This window comes from Sceloporus occidentalis, unplaced genomic scaffold (assembly GCF_023333645.1).
Source record: "Sceloporus occidentalis isolate IW3139 unplaced genomic scaffold, rSceOcc1.0.p SCAF_87, whole genome shotgun sequence".
NCBI lineage: Eukaryota > Metazoa > Chordata > Lepidosauria > Squamata > Phrynosomatidae > Sceloporus > Sceloporus occidentalis.
In genome coordinates, this window is record NW_028317067.1 from 3,939,433 (window position 1) to 3,962,578 (window position 23,146).

At 35.8% G+C, this 23,146-nt stretch overlaps 1 protein-coding gene across 3 annotated transcripts in view; it reads left to right on the forward strand.

Annotated features, from left to right (window-relative positions):
- The first annotated feature begins 634 nt into the window (after window positions 1–634).
- The window catches only part of LOC149284945 (LIM homeobox transcription factor 1-beta.1), a 78,982-nt gene continuing 56,470 nt past the window's right edge, over window positions 635–23,146 (forward strand). For all 3 annotated transcript variants that reach the window (XM_089496109.1, XM_089496110.1, XM_089496111.1), the window contains exons 1-2: window positions 635–773; window positions 2,471–2,657. In XM_089496109.1, the coding sequence (XP_089352235.1) occupies window positions 635–773; window positions 2,471–2,657 (326 nt within the window). The remainder of the gene's footprint in view (window positions 774–2,470; window positions 2,658–23,146) is intronic.

Genomic DNA, 23,146 nt, shown 5'->3' on the forward strand with positions numbered 1-23,146 from the left:
TGAGCGAAAAAGTAGGGGCACTATTTGACGAGTAGAGGCGACCGCATCACAGGCGCGGATGGATACTTTCAGCGAGAAAGAAATAGAGTTCAAATGTCAGCAAGTTTGTAGAGAGAGGGGGTGGTTGGGTGGAGTATTCCTCCGCCTTGCAATCCCTGCTGTATGCTGATCTCCAGAAGTCTGCATGGCACACAGACTTAGGAGCTCTGTCCCTGGACATCCTACAGAGACTCTTCCTTGGGATTTATCACCCCCTCCCAACTCTCCCTGGCTTTTTGGAGAGCACCACTGCCACTTTACCCCTTAACCTCTCTGTCCCCGGAAACCTTGGATCCCTCCACCCTATCCCCACTTCAGAGGCAGGTGATAATAACAGCCCCAACCTTTCCATTAATATATTTTCTTCTATGAGCAGCTTTTGTGGATAGTTGTTGAATGATGAATAGAGACATTTGAGTGTCTTTTCCGATTCAGGATTTGGGCTAAAGAAATCAAGCCCCCTTTTTTTCTGTGACTTGAAAACCAGCCGGGAGTTGCGAACTTTTTTTTAATTATTAATCATTATTTTTGATTATTTTCTATTTGTTATTCCTCTTCCTTTGGGGAAGTGATTGACCTCCGCTCTGAGAGTGTAATGGATATTGCAACAGGTCCTGAATCATTGGAGAGGTGTTTTAACAGGGGGCAAAGTGACTGCACAAAGATGCTGGACAATATTAAGATGGAAGATCACCCTCTGAGAGCAGGCACTGCCACACTAGGAGTATTACTTGGTAAGTACCCTCTCCCTTACTTGCTTACCATCAGATATTATAGATACCATTCTGCTTGCCTGCACCTAGTTGATGACTGCTTGCAGAAACCTCAAAGTTATGAAGTGATTTAAACAAATTCAATAGAAAGCAGAACAAAAAAAGGTACATCATAAAACAAAATGTGTGAGCTTAGTAAATTCAGTAAAACTCAAGATAAAGAGTGTACTATAGAATCCTGACTATATAGGAAGTCACTTCTCAATGAGTGAGCGCCAATACAATCACACATTCTGGCTGCTGCCAACAACTTTTTATTTACAGGTGAAAGAATATGCCCTAATAGCATAGATACTAGTGAGAGTGTGTGCACTAATGACAGTAAATATGGGGGTGCTTTAATATGCACTATATAGTGCAGTTTAGGTTCAATGTTTATGTGAGCATTTAAACAATGACAACATTGTGTGTAGAAATCTGTACACTAATAGCATGAAATCAGTGAGTGTATACTATATATACAGTAAATGCATATGACCTGTATGTTCTTATATACACAAGTACAGTGTGTGTATTCCTTTATACATTAAATAGGTCATAGTCCATTATACACTAATAAATTAGGGCCAGTGTGTGTGTGCATTAATGTGTGCTTCAACACTGAAAAGTCATTTTGTGTTAAAAAATATGTAGAGTAATATCAGACGGTTTATGCACTAATATAAACTATAAAATGGTATATTCAGAAGTAGAGTATTCTCAATATTATTAATAATATTCTTTTTTTAGCTATAAAACTATAACAACTAAGCGTCTAATAACAGAATAGATACAATTTGATATAGACACTACAATGTATATACTATTAGGATGTAGGTGATATATGTAGTATCGTGCAGTAATAACACAGACGGGTGATATCAACGTAGAGTAACATAATGTATGGAGTGTGTATGTTTACAAAGCCATTTAAAGGAATGTGTAAAACAATGAACAATAACACTAGATACTCTGTGTATACATCAATGTAGCAAACAGTATAGACAACATTTGTGTATTAATTGTAACATATACAGTATGCACATTTACTGATATACAGTCTACATGGCATGTTTGGGTTAATGCCGATTGTGTGACAAGTCTGACAAGCCGATAAATGGACTAACCTATAGACAGCATCATAGATCCTATATGTCCTCATGGACAACCTATTGATACTATGTAGTAATATTTACACAGCCATGCATAGAAATATCAGCAAGTGTAGAAGGTGCCCATGCACATTACCGAGTGTGTGGATATAAATACAGTGAGTTCATAAGTGTACTGAGGTACAGAAATAACCTATGTACTAATTCCAAATACTAATTTTTGATAGAAGCACATACATTGTACATACAGCATAATACATATATATATATTTACTGTATATATATATATATATATATATATATATATATATATATATACATACACATGGTATACGGGCATGTAGTAAAATCGCAAATCTTGCTGATAGACACATGCAAGGAATAAATACAGAAAATGTGCATTATTACATTTCATAAATAGTATTTACATGAATCCAGAACAGGATCTAGGCCTCCACTTGCTACCAGTATATTCAGCGCATACCTTTGAGTGCCAGTACCTGGCAGTTTTTAATGTGTACACAGACTGTGGTGTATATATAACATCTATAATGTGTGTGCCCCCAGGCTCAGAGTGCCAGCACCAGGCAGTGTGTGAGGGCTGCCAGAGACCCATCTCAGACCGCTTTCTGATGAGAGTCAATGAATCCTCCTGGCATGAGGAGTGCTTGCAGTGCACGGTGTGTCAGCAGCCTCTCACTACCAGCTGCTACTTCCGGGATAGAAAACTCTTCTGCAAGCAGGACTACCAACAGTAAGCACCTCTCTGTCTATATACCCTAAGCACAGGCAATAAGGCACCACTCTGCTGTGTGATTGTGATGAGAAGCCACTATTAAAAAAAACAATCCCCCCTCACACGTGCCAAAGCAACAATGCTCCGTAAAAGTATATTCCAACAGTGCCACAACACAAAAAGAATATGTGTAGAAATACAATTTTTTACGCTTTTCCCACGAATCCATCATCTAGATCTGCTTTATACGAATTCCTTACAAAACAAAGCTTTTTTAAGAAAAATACTTTTTTCTCTTTAAAATTACTAATAGCTGAGCTGTCTATTTAACGCTGCTGAATTTATCGCTGCAATTAATCGCACGTAAAATAAAGGGGGAATAAAAAATAAACCGAAGTATTGTTCTGTAGGGTGAATCAGTAATGAATATTCTGTTTACTCACCTGTTCTATACAGCCTTTCACTGTGTCTGTCTAAAGATGGACAGATAGATGGACAGATAGGTAGATAGGTAGATAGATAGATAGATAGATAGATAGATAGATAGATAGATAGATAGACATATAGATAGATTGATATATAGGCAGATAGATAGGCAGATAGATAGACTGACATATAGATAGATCGATCTGATGACACCTGTTAAACAAGCCTTTTTCTAATGAAATCTAAATAAACAGTGGCATGTAGAATAATCCTTGCAAAATATATCATAGTCTTTATAAGAAGTCGATATTATAAAATCAGATTCTTTAAATTAAACATTCACCAGTTGGCAAAAACGAATATTTATCCGGGTTAAAAATAACACCAGTATTACCATAAACCGGACCAGAATTACGCTGCTATCTGAATAATTCTACCGGAGCTTAAGGTGATATCAGAAAAAATATTATTCTACAAATTACAAGTTATATATTACACAGAGGAAACTGACACGGAAACTCCGGGGAGATTTACCGAGCGCTACAAACTGTATAAATTGTGTTCGTTCTATTCATCAATTGTCGATGATTTCTGCATCTCAAAAATATAAATCCCAAGGAGTAAAATTATTTTTTATTTTTATTCTTAATTTCGGAGGATTTTCAATTTCATATTGATGTTACAATTAGGAATTCTAAAAAAAGGTATATAGTATATATACGGGAAAAAATAATTTTAATATTAGTATTTAGGAATTCTAGGACACAAACATACATTATATATATATATATATATATATATATATATATATATATATATATATATATATATACAGATATAGATAGATATATAGATCTATATATATATATACATATATATATATATATATATATATATATATATATATATATATATACAGGTATATATAAATGTATGCGTGCCAGATGAAGCTCAGTAGAGTATATACTATATATCTGGTTTTATGATACAGATTGTACTGGAGCTGCTTTGCCTATCACTCCTTTATGAAATATTATTTTAATGTATAACTCCCGAATACATCGTAACTATATAACCTAAAAGCCGCATTATTTTTTAGCAAATAGTTTCATAAATGGCAAATTGAAATCAGACTCGCATCTGTGTCTCCATACTCTGTAGACCGAAAACACACAGAGCTTAAATGCTATAAGGGAACCATATTTAGCAGGTTTTGGTCCTTGCAGAATATATACTGAGATTTCTTCCTTCCACCCGGGAAAGTACGATGTGTACAGACACCCACCCCATATCACGCCCCATCACTTACTGCGACATTTAACGCCATAATTACAAGGTAATATCGCCTTAATATTTTACGGGCGATAACACGTCTCCTGTGTATAATAGATCTATGCATCCCCTGAATTATTCATATATTTTATATCTATTTTATTTAAACTTCTAAACAAGAGTAATATATATGGGTATATACATATATGGATTAAATAGCAGAATATGTATATTTATATATGTATATTATCAATTAGGTAACTATGTATATATACAGATCTGAAACTATAGCCATGTAGCTCATAACATTAACCCCTTCGTTGCCACTCTGGAGGTCGCGATAGGGTAAAGCAGTGCAATTTTTCTGAATCTGGATAGTGCGGGGGGGGGGTTGTTTAACGTTTTAAATGAATGCGGATAATGACTTTTAATCATTGTCCAATCAAAGTCAGTGTTGTTTGCCCCCATTTTACAACCCCCCCCCAAATATGTAAACGAAGCTTAACGGCCGATGTTTTTGGGGAGAATGATAAGTAAACTCGTGTTTTGTTTATTTAAAAAAAAACACAAAAAAAACCCATTTATAATCCTCCCGCAACATTTTTAATCTTCCTCCCGCAAGCAAAACATCTGATTGTTAGCATAAGGTGTGTTTACGTTGCATCGGCTATAGGATTGCATACCCACCCCCGTGACACTATTAATTACATTACCCCCGCCTCCGCACACATCCTATATGTTCTCTATACCTTTGTTGAGGACACCAGGATAATGCCTTATAGTTCTGCCGGTCCCAGTGTCCTCTCACTGCCCCAAACACAGCCAAGCTAACCACAGAGACCATTTACATAACACATCATTATCAAAGTGTGACCAAAGTACTGGCCTTAGTGTGCTTGCAAGAAACTGCATATTTGGTAATTAATAATGCCATTCATATTATTCATAGTGTTATAATAATTCACTGGAGGTCAAATGATGTCAAATGATGTCATCAAAAAATGTTTGTGTCATCATAGCTCTATGTATATACTCATATACACGTGAGTCTAATATCCCCTCCCTCTATATATATGCTCTATGTGTGTATATATATATATATATATATATATATATATGTACATGTAACAAAAGAAGGAAATCAGTGCACGCCCAGCAAGTACTATTTAATAGCACTTATCTGAAACAAATATTTATGCAACTGTTGTGCTTATATATATATAGTGTGTAATATATATATATATATATATATATATATATATATTCAACCAAACATTTCATCTTTCTTCTTCCAGTTTTTGTGTTGGGAGGAGCTCAGTTAGTGTGTTCTGAAAATTGAAGTAGTGTCTTTTGTTGTGGGAGGACACATTGTTACCATTGTGAATTACTGTACATTCAGACTTAACTCTTTAAATGGCAATAAGAAAAGGAGGGAGCTTGATTGAAATATTGTTGTTTCCCTTCCTCTCAGTTAGGATTTAGTTGCTTTTTATTTGGTGTTCTATTTTGACAATATCATGTTTCCTCCAAACTGTGGGATCCATGTAACAACTCAAACAGTGGAGTATCACTTAAAAAAAGAGAGAGGGGAGAGACTCTTAAATGTCCTCTCCATGGTTGTCAGTAAAATTTAGGGTCTTTTTGTGTAGTGGGGTGAGCACAGCCACTTCAATCACTGAGACATAATGTGTCTCTGCTAGAAGTCTGGCAGGACACAAAGAGAAACATCTATTGCTTTGCATCAGTCTTTGTCAGCCTTTCAAAAAGCTTCCAAACAGGCCTGTGGTAATTCCTAGCAACAATATTTATTTCGTACCTACAGCATGAAATTTCTTCTCCTTGGAAACCCTCGCTAAATGCTAACATGACATGCCGACTATAAATATTTTTGAGGTTACAACTGTTCTGGGATTTTTCTATTTTCTTGGATACCCTGAAATTCGCCAGCGACGTTTAATACACTCTTATTTTTATTAGAGAGGGAGGAGGACCGCAGATACCATCTAATAATCATTCCATGCGCTTAATGGCCTGCTCTCATCCTTCTCAACTTTTTTTTAAAGTTAAATATTTGTGTTGTGTTATATGTTTTTATCATTTCTTACCTGGTATTGAAATAGAAGAAGGATATGTAAAAAAAAACACTTTTGTACAACAGTTGTATCAATCATTATTTCATCAATTTTTATTGATAAACACTGGTCAAATATTCTGTAGGATACAGGAAAACAGAACTTGCTTATATTTATATTATACACAAATAAAAAAAAATACGTAATTTAGTATGTTTATTGAACATATGATTTATATATGTATACCGTGGCAGAACAGTATACGAGGCGGATATGTAGGAGAGACATAGGCAGTATTGACCCACTTAGTACGAGAGACTTGGAATGCATTGTGTGTAGGCCTCTCCCATAGCCAGTGAGCTGAGTATTGTCGCCCGTTTATGACTAGTGGGACCCTGTTGAGGTATTCATGCTTACTGGCAATTAAGAGAGATATCTTCTTGTAATTCATTGTTATATCACAGCACCTGGTGTGAGTGGACATGATAACCTGCTGTGGGGCTGTTACCAATGAACCCGTCGCTACCAGACCTTTATGGAAAGATATGAGAGTATGTCTAAACAGCATTTCTGTGAAGGTTTAATAAAAAGGGTCTTTTTCCGCTTGCCTTTTTTTTTTAATGAAACTTACCATATTAAATTTTTTGTGATCTGTGCTATATCATTATAATTCTGGATTTGTGCATAAATAAGTATGTACATTATTATTTTTTACATTTCAAGATGTATAACCATGTCTCTGTGCACGTATATTTCAACCAAAATCCATACAGGACAATGTTAATTATAATTCATATTATTGTATTATTTTTAATACCCTTTTATGAATGAAGGCATGCAGAGCCTAATTTGGGAGGGTCAATAAAAAAATCTAAATCTGAAATGTATAATTTACTGAGAATTCTCTAAAAGATTGGCAAAATGTAATTAGCGATAATGAACAAGGACACTATCGTGTAACAAGAGTTTACCATGTAATATATATATATGTGTATATATATATATATATATATACCTTTACTTGTCAGTAATGATATAGAAATCAGTCTTTTTACCATCTCAATCTGCATCAGTGATGGGGGATTAGATAGGGCGCAGTAAAAATAAGCAGCCTTTTACACTTATATACTGGTTTGGTTTCAGACTCATGGGTCGCCACACTCTGTGTCTCCAGGAAATTTCTGTAACGCACAAGATATTTTTCATTTTCTTCTTAGTGTTGTGTCGAACATTAACCCCTTGTTAGATAACAATATTTTCCAAGCTAGCAATTAGTACAATGCATTGAATCAACATTAAAGATGGCAGATGTACTTGCAAGGGCCCTAAATGTTGATATTATATATAGATCACATGTTTACTGAGGCTGATTAATGGCAGTCATTAAAAAATATATTTTAGGAGCTCTGGTATATTTTTAATATATTTTCCAGGGAAAAATAATAAGATAATGCTGTTAAGTTTATTGGAGATTAATACACATGCACATGCAATTGTATACTGATCATCGCAGTTTGTCGCATGTTTGATGTTTTGTAGGTTTTAATGCACATTATTTCTGTTGCAGTTTTATTGTTTGGGGTCAATCAAACTCTGATAAGGAGCCCCAGAAATTAGATGGAATTCCTTCAAATTTCTCCCATTAGATTGCATTGATCTTTGGTGAGACAAGGCCTTGTTGTGAAACAAAAGATTATATTCAATTCCTTTAGGATTATAAAAACAAGAAGACTTCTGTTTAAGGTGTTATATTTTGAGAGTACTCGTCTGCTGTGCCACAAAGATTTGATTTAGCATTTTTTCAGGTTATTTTTTTTGTTAAAAAATTGTTGAAAAACCATGGACCAATTTTAATAGACACATTATCGCTACTATACAGAACAGTTTGAAATGGTAGTATACCCACCTTGTCATATGGATTCTAGTTTGTATTATATTTCTGGCTTAACCCTATTACTGAAATAACATACTTAAGGTTTAATAGTGATGTGATCGGAAGGCTACAATAGGCTACAATGCTATCGTTGGCACAGAAGAAGACAAAATCAAGTGGAAACAAAGGCAAAAGGTGATCATTGTTGGCCTTATTTAGATATACCTACACAGAATCCCTTGCAGTGCTGGTAGCGCTACAAGATTTCTGTGGAGAAAGCAGGTCTTCTTGCTTGCCTGGTGGATGAGTGCTACCTCTGCTACCTCATTTGCACAGAAGAAGACAAAATTACTCAATAACCATGGATACATAATAATACATTGGTCAACCAGGTTTAAAATAAAATGTGTACCAATGTACACCCTTTGAAACAAATAAATCCAGTAATTCCACGTAATAAACGCATCAACAGTACATGTGCTTACCACCTCAATAGGCAGTGTATTCCTGAGCTTTAGAGTCCTCACAGCAAACAAGTCAGTTCTCTATTGCCAAGAAGCAACACAATTTGGGGCCTCTGTGGCTAAATTGACCGGTTAGTGAACATGCCATAAATGCTATTATTAGATATGAGTATGTACCTCGATTGGTGTCGTGGTGATGTTGGTGGGCAATGCAGTTGATTCAGACAATCAAATAATAATGACAAAAAAGTAAAACAGAATTTTTAATCAGTAGAAAATATTTCTCTTCACTGGAAATTCCCATGTTTTCCACACTGGAAATCATATTAAAGGCACTGCCTCATATTATTCTGCGAAGGCTCATTTGTAACTTCTGACACAGGTTACTGAAAACAGTGAAAACATTCCTCAGAAAAGTATTTGAACTGATGATTTTTGTCTCCAGAGAGAACATTTTGCAGCTTATATATAAATGAAAAGTCCAATTACTTAGCCCAACTTGATACTAAATATATGTAGTTTCTTTCATTATTCCTTTTGGTTTATATAGTATATGTTTAGAATATGCGCAACTTTAGAAGCTCCAGGTGACATGTAATGACTATATATATGAGAGTGCAGAACAAAAAGCACAGGGGAGATTTTAAATTTTGTTCCTACAGAAAATATTGTAATCAGAAATATATGAGTGGTAGGGCAGCTTAACACCCCAAGGAGTAAACATTTTCCTTTGAAAGCAAATCCATTGAAAGATGGGGCTTCATGAAAATATTGGATCATATTTTAAAAAACCAAGAGACCAGCAAAAACATTGAGTTCTCATGGTGATTGCTCTTCACTTACAGTTTGTCATCAGACTTTACTTATGATTGTATGGCCTTAAGTTTAAGGAAATGTATGTCCTAATTTGATACCTATGAACCATCAAATATACATTGTGACATAAAATGTGCTTTTAGCCAACTATGTCACTAATATTTAGATTTTCACTCTGAAAATTGCTAACCTGTTCCTTGATCAAGGAAGCAGGCATAATTTCTTGGCTGGCCTAAAAGCAGGTCAAGCTAGGCCTCTGCATAGGATATCCAGACCCCATACTAGGATGACTACATTTTATTTGTGCCATTCAGGGATGTATATTATACAATATATATAGATATATAAAGATATATACCTCACATGTACACTGATTCACATACACACACACTGTCACATACACATAAAATACATTTTAGATTACTAAATTATTAGGAAGCCTTGGGAACCATGTTGATTTCAGATTAAATAATATATTTTATTATAATATACATACAGTCATTACTAGACATGAGCAGTTTTAGACAATTAACCCCTCTATATTACCAGACATTAGTAGTTTCAGAGAATTGATCCCTCTATTACCAGGCACAAACAGTTTCAGAGAATTAACCCCTCTATTATCAAACATGAGCAGTTTCAGAGAATTAACCTGGCTTAAGGCTTTCAGGGACCTAGGACATAAAGTCTCATTGCGGGCAACTCTTCCCCATACATTTATGATGTATACATTTGTATACATCACATTTATACCCCAGCTGTGCTACATACAACACATTTTAAGGATGATAGAGAGGGTTAAGTCTGTCAATAATCACTGATCACATTTTAGGCTGACTCTACATCCTTGCACTCGTTACTTTGTGTGTTCTCCAAAAACTTCACATTGAGTAAATGAGCCTGTGAGTTTATAGAAAACACTACACATGCTTTTGGATAGCTCTTTACATCTGAGGGTTTGCAACATATGAAACATGTAAACATGGTCGAAATGATTACCCTAAATCTCATGCTGTGAAAGTTTTGACATGAATAACAAAAAAAAGGTTTTTCATGTATGTGAAAGTTTGCTCATATTCTCAAATGCTCTAAATATGATGTTACTGTTTCATGAAGAAAAATCTGTTTTTCAGATATTGTTTCCATTTTAGCACTCTCTTTAATACTAAGTGCAGCTAACTACCTGGCACCATATCCTACACCAGGGGTTGATGCCGGATAATGCAGTTTCCACTCAACTTTGACGCATTTTTCCAAATGCAGTTGATCCATCCAATACACAGCTGTCAAAGTGCAGCAACTTAGTGTGCGCCAAAAACCTGTCTGCAAATGTTTTCTGATGCAGGGAGTGCAACATGAAAATAACCAGGTAATACAGAAATGCAGGATGAAGTCATTTTCCTACCATCAATACAGCGTTAAAACGCTTTATTCTCATCTTATAGTTCCGCAGACAGAGGGTTACTTTAAAGGCAATTGTAATTTATGCTAAATGTTAAGCACACTTAGCCTTAATAATAGGGGTAGCATCTCCTGAAAGAAAATAGAAAAATATATCTTGCTCCCTGTAACCATGATCCTGCTTAATATCTGGAATATAAAAGCTATTATAGAAAGTTTTAGAAGAATGAAATAAAAATAACTATTGCTTTAGAAACATTTTTATGTTCTGATGTTAGTTATATCCAAACATTATTTGTTTTTATATTTATTTTTAAATATACTTAGGTAATGTGATAGGATTCACTCAAGATAAAAAATATATCTCAAATTTAATTTAGCAGTCTATGTAATATAGCACATATTAAATGACCATAGGTAATTGGCATCATAGGTAATCATGCATCATTTAAAATAGGTTATTTTTTTGCAAAAGAAAACCTGTTCATGTTAAGTTTGGTAACCCAAAAGTATCATTTTCATGAGAAAATTAAAATTAAGGGTGTTAAGGTAGTAATTTGATCAGCGTTGTTCTTTTGAGCAGCTACATTGCTTTTTAATGACCTCTTTGGCAGCAGAAGGGACAAACAATATACTGTATGCATTTTACAGCAAAGCCAGAAATAGAACAAAAAGTGTTTAAAGTTCTGGTGCATTATTTATAACATTTGCCAACCTTCAATAAAAGAAATAACAAGTGCGATAACAGGTTTTTGGTCTTATATTTATCAAGACATAGTTAAAAGATAAGACTATTGCATTTTCTTAAATATAAATTTTAAGAAGCAACAATATTTAACTTCAAATTATATCATGATCAGAGGACATTGACAAAAGCAAACAAATAGCTCTAAACTAGCAATTTATATATTATGTATAATATATTTGTGTGTTCTTTCATGTGTTTAATGATATATATATATATATATATAATGATATATAGAATATAAATTATTATTGTAAAATAATTAAATGATGCTGTATATTAAGTGATGTTTAAGGTGAAAATAGTACACAGGATGCTTCTAGAAATCTAGTACATTTTGAAACTGTAAATACACGGTTTGTTGTATGAGGAAGAGATTTCTCCTGTGCAACAAATAACATTGGAATTATTTCCGCAGAACACTGCTGTCAAAGGCAACAGGAAGTGAAAGGTGTAAAGGAAAATAACTTCCCCTAGTCGGCTGAAAAACAGCACAATACAATTTCAAATATATTATAGTGAAATAAATTTGCAAATTGTTTTATATTAAATAAAGGTCTTTAAATATAGGTAATCAGTTTAAATAAGCTGCATACACATTGTTATTATACTTATCTTTTAAACTGGTCTGCTTCTAGAACTATGCAAGCAATTCATATCTCAAAGCTTGCGAAATGGTAATTGTCAATTATCTGATGAATATTAATCCTTGGTGTTTTATACTATAATGTATATCGTACCATTCAGAATTGTGTCTGTTAAATAGTGGAATCAAGACACTTAAATGATCAATATAATTCCTAAACAAGACCAAATAGTTTGTGTTTTACATAAAGCTGGTTGAGTCATTCTTAGTAGACAATAGTAGCAATAGAATATAACAACTAATGATTCTAGAAAGCAGTTGACCTGGTGAAGCCAATTTGGCTGTCAATTGTTTAATGGTCTACTTCAAGAACAATATGTATTTTTTCTATATGTTATGCTAGAAAATATGTAGATAAAATGATGCAGGTTTTTTTTAGGCTGGACAGGCAAGGCTCACTGATTTGCCCTAAAATATATCATACATTTTGAAACAGGTCCAGATTGGCAAAGTCGAGGCGGCCCTGGCACTGTAAGTCCAGCGGCCACCTGATGACGTAGGTGCAGCAGACAGCTGGATTTGCGCAGCAACATGCTACCTTTTTATGCTCACACTGCGTACATCTGGGCATATAAAGCATTTGCCCAGTGTGCCAGGCGGACTGCTTTGAAATAAAAGTATTAAATGTGTGGCCTGTATACAGCGAAATACCTGATTATCTTAGTTGACAATCCACGTGTCAATAATGCACCTACACATTTTCTCCAGGATTAGAGGTACAAATGTTAAGTTTTCTTCACTGTCCCTGTTTCAGTGAAATCTGAGCAATATTTAAATGAGAGGCTCTGCTCCTTCACTTACCTGACCAATGCCTGTTGACTAATTCATATTAAAATATATTAAATGTTGTTACATAGACATAACACAATAAATGGCACACCATGATCATTAAAAGAAAATGTTATTTGTGCGTGTGCACACAGAAATACAAAAAAAAAATAGTATGTGCATACATATGCTATCAATATACAACTTACCTACTTCCAGGGATACCATTAGGAATCCATTAGGAACACAGACGTTTGGAACAAAGAACGCAAACTGGCATTTTACCGGGTCTGTTTTCGCCAATTAGTAAACTGGATTTGCCAAAGCTTTCCAACAAATTAGGGGATACCTGGCTTCCAGCCACTGCCTTGAAATGTAAAAAGATTCTATATATTTATTGTTATTTGAACATAAAGTTACTGTTTTAGGTCTGCACACTATAGACTCATAACCTTTGTTCCATTTTGAGTCTCTCGATTTTTCTTGCTATATATAAATCCATCATATGTTTACCATTCACCAGTGCTGTGCCGATTTACACATTCTAACTGCATGGTAGGGCATTCTGTTGTGCCCCTTACTGTTAACTGAAAACAATAATAATAATAATAATAATAATAATAATTTATTTGTCACTCATTTATTGTAATTTAATGTCTCATCTCACATCCTGTAAAGAACCTTAGACCATTACCGGCCATAAGTAGCTGCTTATTCTGCTTCTATTTTAATGGCTTTAATTAAATCTGACTCTATAAGATCTGTATTGTGATACAAAAAGTCTGCATACAGACATCGGCAAAATACACACATACACCCCCCCGCCCATGATTTCCCTTCTTTTTGATACTAATCAAAATATTTGTTTCTATTTACATCAAATATGGAATCAAATGTGTTGTTTAACCTGTTTTTATTTTTTTTAATGGATAATGTATCATCACCTTGTGATGTCTTGCATACTCCGTTGGCCGACATGTGAAAGGGAGGTTGCATACAAGTCTTAGCACCTTGCTTTAAGGTGACTGTTTTGTTGTTTTTTTTAACCAAAGTAAAAGTAAAGAAAGATTTGTTCACAGGAAGAGAAGGTGCTATAAATGTGACCTGAGCGAGGGAGGCAGCTGGAAGATAACTCAAATATTTGAGTCAGGTAATGCCTTAGGCTTTTGTACTGACTTACATACCAAAAGCAGTACTTGGAAAATGTCTCCTTTTAGTTCGATGTTTGTCCCCAAGTCACACCGTCATATTTTCCCCGGTTTTGTTTGTACCTGGCATTTTTGTTACCTAAAAACAAACTAGTAATTAATACTATCTGTGACGATAGTGTGAAGCTTTTCTATGCTTAGCTAGAAACTCCGATGAGACAAATGTCTCTTTTGTGTACACAAAAGCCAGGGCACGAACAAATGTAAATGCAGAACCTTTCGCCTTTAAGAAGGTGAAAATAGTGTACTTGTGCAATCAGATGCTGGTGTATCACACTGTAGCGGTTGGTTTAAGTTTTGTTTATATTATACGCTTTTTTACTTAGATGTTAATAAACCACATAACACATACCGGTGTCACATCTGTTAGAAACGAAAGCTTTTGCTGAACTTTTGTAGAGGGGCTAATGAGCCAGTGGGGGACTCGTGTACACAATGCATCTACTCAGGGCCTTCGAGGTTCAGGATTTCTATTGCTTAAAGTCACCTAGGCAGATAATATTTGAATAGATTTACAGCAAAGTGAAAATGGTATCGAGAAAATGTATAGGAAAAAAAAAATAAAAAAAATTAAAGTCTCATGAAATCAGACATTTCTGCTGTATCCTTCCTTACGTTACGACAATGGGTATATTCATTTTAAAATATGACAATTGCATGAACTTGTGCTTGAATTCTGTAAAATAGAACATTTAATGTAGATATTATCTTAAAAATTAACACATATTAATTTTCTATAGCAATGTGTTTCTGTGAACGTATATAGAATTTAAAGAGCAACATAGTGATAACTATCAGTGCCAACAAGTTAGACAGAGGTTTGCACAGAGTGTGACGAAATCAACATAGAATAATTGCATTTCAGTGCTGGATGTAACAAAGGGGTGGAATGTAGGATTTGCAATCAGTTCTGCTCTCATTTATAGAATTTGTTTGAATTATCTCACATAAGTGCAGTTCCATATATTATTATAAGGGCATCCACAATTAGATATAGGCAGTATGAAGGGAGTCACTTTTCCTTAGTATTCATTGAAGTAAACTAATGTGGGTATTAAACCCGGCCAGCCAGGGCCCCTATGAGCTATTAGAAATGTGCTTTGTATTTATTATTCTTCTGACATTTTGATTTGATTTGCTCTCTCAAGTTCAAAAGCAGCTAATGTCTGCTGGAAAACAAAATGGCTTCCTCAGTTTTGCTGTGCATTGAAATCTGCGATGTAATCGTGGATCTCTCTAAAGGCCCGTGGTCTCACTGGCGAGTTCTGTGACGCGTTCTGCTAAAATACAAAGCACGTCATTATATATATATGTACACACGTTTCATGTTCGGATAGAATTTTCCTGTCACATAGCCTCTTCCTTGGTTGTTTATATGCGTAAAGTCCAAACACTTTTAGCTATGACTCACAAATAATCCTAATCCTATAATTGTATCATTACTGCGTCATACATAAGTGTTTACATACACACAGTGACTGAAAAGTCTATCAAATAAAGTTACCCCCCCAATGCAGCTGAGTTTGGTAAGTACCCTTTCTTCGAACTAATGTTAGAATATCTTTCTCACTGATTGCCAAAGCCTCTTTAGGCCGAACACATTATATGGGGTGGAACACTTTCACTTGATTACCTCGTAAAAACAATATATATATTGCATCCCAATAATAATTAATGCTTATAAAACCATCAATCAGTATTTTATCCATAATACATGCATTTTGTCAAGACACTTCTGTAGTGGCACCAGACGAAAAAAAACCCAAAAAAACACCTTTTTCTTTCTTCATCCCGGCCTAATCTTTTCTGGAATCGTTATAAAAGAATTTTATGGAGGGTATAATTAGTGTTTATAAGAACATTAATTAACTTAATCTTTAATAGATACACAGGCTTCTGCCTTAAAATTATCTCTTTTGTCGTTCTGAGTCATTCGTACCTGGCTGCATATTATTAACCCTTCGATGACAGTTTAATGAAGACAATTACAGAAAACTCAAAAATCCCCCAGAAAACACAAAAATGGCACTTTATTGAATGTTTGTGCCCAAAGTAGTTCATTATGAAAATAACCCTTTGTCTCCAGAGCTTGTGCAAATAAAACAACTTATTTCAGTCTTAGGATCCATATAACAATACTCTAACATCAAAGAGAATTGTGTTATTACATGGAAAAATGATCTAGGTTAGTATACGGATCCTAATGGAATGCAATTGAAAACACACATTTTTTTTTACCTTTTTGCCTGCGGAATCTGAAGGCAAAATGTAGATTTTCTTACAGGCATATTTCAGAGGAAGGGAAGCATTTTCAAATGCTAATGCAGGAAGCCCGAGGAAGTAGACTAGCGATGGCCTGCCATTTCATCAGCCTTGCGCTGAACTGAATTTCATGTCATAAACGTCTTGTGTTATCTGACGCCAGAAATAACAGTTTCTTCCCTGCTGGGGCTATAAGATTTTTTTTCTCTCATTTTTTTTTTTTTTTGCCCATATATGTTTATTTGTGAATTATACACTTTTAAAAGTGAAAAGCTGACCTCAAGTCTGCGAAAAGAATCTATCTGCTTCCCTGAGAAAAGTTTGTGTTAAAATGTTCTAGGAAGGTGTAATTTGATGGAGAAGTGATGGCTTGTGTGTTTGCTTAAAGTAGACCCGCTCCCGGGATTAACTGTTTATAAGAGCCACAGCCTGCCATCACAAGCTAGATTGTAACATTGCAATGCCACACTGACAGCATTTCCTATGCTTCTCACACATAGGCCAATGGAGGCAAATATTATTCTTTATTAGATCCTTTGGATGTGTTGGGCTAGAAAAATTAGCATTTGCAGAGCCAAATGGGAAATAAGAAGTCAGACTATGAAGGTGTATTATTTTTTAAATTTGAAGGAAAATGGAACATATTCAACTCTAACAATATTCGTTTTAAACCTTTTTTAATTAGTGTGTTGTTTGAATCATTGTTAATACTTGGGTGTGATAAAAAGGAAAATATGTAGTTATGTGTGATTTATTTTCTTGTTGTTTTATGGATTTTCTGGCCCGTTCATGGCTATTAATGTAACTTGACATTTACAAGAAAAATATAGTATTTTATTTAAATAATTGAATTCATAATTTGCGGAGTTTCTCTACACATTGTTGTGCCTTTTAGGGCTGTGGTACACTGTGATACACTAATACTCAGCAGACATTCTGAGCTCCTCAGGGGAGGAAAGAGGGGAGGACCATAAGTGGACCATCTCTTTCACACATACAATGTATATAACTGGGTCCTTCACATGAGAGACCAAACAATATAGTTTACTAATTAAATAAACTCCATAACGAAGTGTAAAACAATTGTCAGACATCCTCCTTTTTATAAAAACTATATATTTTAAATAAAAAGTAAAAGATTAAACAAATCATGACCATAGGACTTCTATTAATGTAGATTTGTGTATATTATTATAATTCTCATGCATTTTTTAATCTCTTAAGTGAACAGTAAAATATACCCTCACAGTTTTGGCTCACACAACTCAGGGAAACACACACTTTTTAAACTAGAATAAGTAAAGAATATTATTGGAAATATTACATTTCAACCTATGACCGAAAGACCAAGCTCTCTGGAGGTAAAATCCACGTGTCTGTAACGCCATTGAGCAATCGGTACACAGAAAAACATTGTTACAAGGTCAATGGACCATTAAATGCAGTTTGCAATAAAGTTGGTTAAAGATTTTGGATAAGTTAGGGATTGTGCACTCAGAATTCCCATGTCATTTACAACGCAAAACTACAACCCCTTTTTTTTAATGGTAAATTCCTCCGGAGGGGCTACATGGCCTGATGACCAGAAGGATTAAACGAATTGTATGAGCTATTAAATGTAACGTTCTATTCTAGAGAGGATTTGCCTGTTTTTATCTGCTAATAAGATTATGGAAGTGACACAAGTGTCTCGATGAAATCTGATTGACAGCCTGCTGTATTTGTATCAGAGAGTGTGACACTAAACCTTGGAACCCATTGTCCCACAGAGAGAGCTGGCGGAAATATACCATCCTAATCCCTTTATTCATGTCAAGCATGGAAAAGAAAGACTCTTGGGATAGCATCGTCCGGCTCTGTCCCTGCTGTCCTAGGCCTTCTGATCTGCCGTGTACTAAGTTACTCAGCATGTTCCTAAATAAGTCTGAGCCTGGTGTCAATGACTTGAACACGTATACTACACATACACACATATACAAATACACACATATATGTATAGGAATTATTAATTCTACATCCACCAGACAAGTCAGAAGAGTTGCTTTTCCCACAGAAACACTGCAAGGGACCCTTGGTAGCCAAATGCAGTCAAGGTTACAAATTATAATTTATACATAATCCCTACAGGGGATATGTACTATATATATATATATATACATATATATATATATATATATATATATATACTATATAGACAAAAGTATTGGGACACCTGACCATTACATCCACAGGGACGTTTATGGCATTGCATTTTAATAACATAGACATTAAAATGTAGCTATAACAACTTGGAAGCATTTTGAAATTTGGGGGCAGATTGAGGCCCTTTTCTTTTCCAGCATGACTTTTCCCCAGTGTACAATGCAAGGTCCATAAAGACATGGTTGGATGAGCCAGGCCTTCTCATCCGATATCCTGACCTCCCAAATGCTCTGCTGGATGAATGGGCAAACATTTCCAAAGAAACACTCCAAAATCTTGAGGAAAGCAGAAGAGTGGAAGCTGTGGGAATTTTCATATTTCACCAACTTCATATTAATGCCTATGTATTTAGAAAGCAATGTCCCAATACTTTTGTCCATATAGTGTATATACCGTATTGGCTCGAATATAGGCCGCACTTTTTCCCCCCACTTTAAGTCTTTAAAGTGGTGGTGCGGCCTATATTCGGGGTCTAGCGCCCGACGGCCGGGACATGCAGTCCCGGGCGCCGGGCAGGCAGCGGGGTTAGGATACAGATCTCCCGCAGCGGTGCAGGGGACCTGTATCCTTCTCTCCGATACGCTGCCAGCACTTCCCACTGGGGGAGCGTAAACAGCCTCCGCTGCCGGCACGTCTGCACGATGTGCTTTAACAATCTCCCTTGCCGGGAATTCCCACGGGGGGGAATCTTGCAGACGTGCCGGCAGCGGAGGTTGTTTCTGCTCGCATCGCCGCTGCCGGTGAACGTCTGCGCGAACAATCTTCCTTGCCGGTACTTCCCACGGCAGGGTACTTCCCACGAAGTTGAATAAGTGTTACGTGTAGATGTCCCCCGCCGGCCCCGCAAGAACCCGTGGAGTCTGCACCGGTAAGTCTTGTGGGGGGGGACATCTTGGGGACAGAGTGGCAGCATATCTCGGGGGGGGTAAAGTGGCAGCATATCTCGGGGGGGGTAGAGTGGCAGCATATCTCGGGGGGGTAGAGTGGCAGCATATCTCGGGGGGTAGAGTGGCAGCATATCTCGGGGGGGTAGAGTGGCAGCATATCTCGGGGGGGTAGAGTGGCAGCATATCTCGGAGGGGGGATAGAGTGGCAGCATATCTCAGGGGGGTACATCTTCGGGACAGAGTGGCAGCATATCTCGGGGGGGGGCAGAAACTTTTTTTATTAAAAAAGCACCTTTTAGGGTGCGGCCTATATTCGGGTGCGGCCTATATCCGAGCCAATACGGTATATATATATATATATATTTATATAAACTTAATATTAACTTATAGTAAACAGAAAATAGACAACAAAAAAATATTCATATAAGAAAACATTAAAGGGGAGGGGTCTCCAAATTATTGGAATTTTATAATTTCATAATGGTCTACAAAGAACCAAAAATGTTAATGTCATTGAAGCAAACTTAATAAATAATTTAAGTTTTGTGTATTTCTTTTTTTTTTTTTTAAAGTGTTTTAAGTCAGTAGCCAACTACCAAATCAATAGAAATTCTGTGATGGATTGTTCAGTATGGGGATCATTACCACAGATTATTTTATTTACTAGGGAAAATATTTTGGACTGTGTCCAAACGCAAAAAAAACCCTCTGAACATATATACAAGTTAATTAAATCTCTGTACATTATTTTCCTTTTTGTTAAGAGAAAATACAGTGCAGGGAAACGCTACCCATTTTGCTGCTTAACTGCTGCAAGCTTAATAAGCAATCTCACATCTTGTCCAGCCTTGGCAAAGAATTGTCTGTTTCTCTGTATGAAACTGAGGTTATATGGTAAATATTATTTTCATCTGTTTAAAAAATAGAGGGTAGACAGGGTTTAAATAAAATCAGCAGCCACAGGAACAAGGAGCTCAAAGTGGATTAGACCAGAAGGTATTTTTTCCAGCAATAGCTGTGCTGCCCAAGACATTACGTTCAAGGGATACTATGAGGTCACTTAAGGAATACTCAGAAATGACGGGTGCATTTACTGGCTAGTTAGTCGAGATTCCACTTTGAAGATTTAAGTAGCTCACAGTACTGATGTCTGATAGAAGTAGTGCGAGAGGCTTTGTTTGTGTGTTGTAGACATTTAAAGGAGACCTGTCACCTTCTCAGTGTCTAGCAGAACACATGTACTAATACTGTCTCTCATAATTAAAGAGGGATGCCAGACAGGTATTAGATGGCTCTTCCTTAAGGTCTCATACAAGCATGCCATCAGAGAGGCAACCCAAATAGTTTCTCACCACAGAACAGGTGAATTTGTAGTTTAGGGTCTTCTGTTGACCCAGTAACAGTTACACAAAGTGACATGTTTAAACATGACCATAAATGTGGTTAAAGTATACACTGTATGTCTTTTTAAATTCATGGAGTCATGGAGGTCTTCTCTAGGAAAAATGAGCCCTTGTTTGTAGACACTGAGTATTTTGGATATTGGGTTTCAGCCCCCCACCCCTACGTACTAAGCCTGAGATGATTTGTGTTCGGTCTGTAACCCCATGGAGCATCAAACAAGATGGAATGAAAACAATTGTTGAAGTTCTCACTGCTTAGTAAGAGGGACTTAGGGAAAGATAATGCAGATGTTTTAGATTTCAATAAGTAGGCATTATTAACCCATTGGAGCCCACTTTTTTAAAAATAGAAAGCATAATTCTGTGTAGTGCCGAGATCTTCAGGCTGTGTTATTTTAAGTTCCTTTCAAAACATTTAAAAGTATGCAGTCAAACTAGTCCTTATGACAATGATTTTGTATGTGTACAGGAACACATGGCCCCAACGTTATATTCCTTTTTAAGGCTTTACAAAGAAATAAACCATATGAATGAACAAAGATGCATGGGCAATAATGATATTGCGAAGAAATATGTCCTATTGTGTGGACATCGCATTACATAACCTCGGTATTTTTTAAATAAGATCTGGGGACACTTTTAACCCCTTAATGACAAACCCCTTACATGCAAAATGCATTGTTTTCAATGGGTTTAGGCACCACCCATTGTCCTTAAGGGGTTAATGCCGTGTTTATGACAAGTTATAAGCAAACATAAAGGATATATTGTGTTAAGTAGAATAAAAAGAAAAAAACAACAGAGGTGAAATCAGACTAAAATGGGTTTAGTCTGACGTGTAAACACAACTTACACCAATGGTTTTATTTGTAAGGGAACTGTTCCTTCAAATAATTGTCTGATTGCAATTTTTTTTGGAAAATGGTAAATACATTTTAATAGCATTAAAAGTGAAAATATTTTTGAAATATAATTTATCTTTATATTGTAGGGATGTGTATGAGTCCCTCTATAATTTTGTGCATTAAATGCTGTCTAATTTGATCTGTACGTAGAGCAAATTGGGTCCATGCACAGCAAAGCCATTCTGAAGCCATGTATGTAAAGCGTGTGCAGATAAGAGATCATCACATTTGATAAATACTCCAATCTTCCTTGTTGCTACTAGGTAATAATTCACTTCAAATGCTAAAAAAAAGAGAAAAAGATTAAAAGGGCTGTGTAGTCTCACCCGCAGCGTTACATGCTTTATACAAGGGAAACGTCTTCCTGCTGCAGTTTGCTCAGGCTCTAGATGTAGCCGCATTTCTGTTTTGGATTGAATTAAAATTGGCTGTGGTGACAGCATTCATCAAAAGCATGCGCACGCTGAGATAATATACTTCATGCATTCTGGATAAAGAGGGAGGATAAAACTATGGCTTCTGAAGTGGGATTTAGTTGCTTACTACTCCTAAAACGTTATATTATAAACAGAAGAATATATATATTCACACGTTCCTATTGATGTGTAGTTTTGTCCATCCACACATTTAAATGCTAGGCATGTAGCAAAAAAATAGTCTAATGCTACAAAAAAACATAAATTAGGTTATCCAGAGCTATGAATTCAAGGATTCAAAATGGCAGCCATCTCATGCTCATGCTACTCCCACACAAGTTTTCTCTTCTTTTTTTTATTTTTCAAGTTAATGAGATCTAATCCCCCCCCCCCTTAGCTGGATAGGATTTATTAATAGCACAGGCTTTCTTCAACAAAAGGAGTGATATTTCAGAGCTGCCTCAGCCCTTCCCATGGCAGCCATAACAATACACAAAAAGAAGTGTTCTTATAACGAAGAATTTTTTTTTATAGACTCAAATAAACCGCAGAGCTTTGATGTCATAGAGCTAAACTTGACCCTGCTAATAAGTAGAATCTGGCAGTGTCCCTTCGTACCATCTCTACTGAAATCAGCTGATTTTTTAAAGTCAGACACAAATCAAAACCACATCTGTATTCCATATGACTATATCAGTCCCAGACACACGACTTTCTGGAAGCGTTATCTTAACCACATTT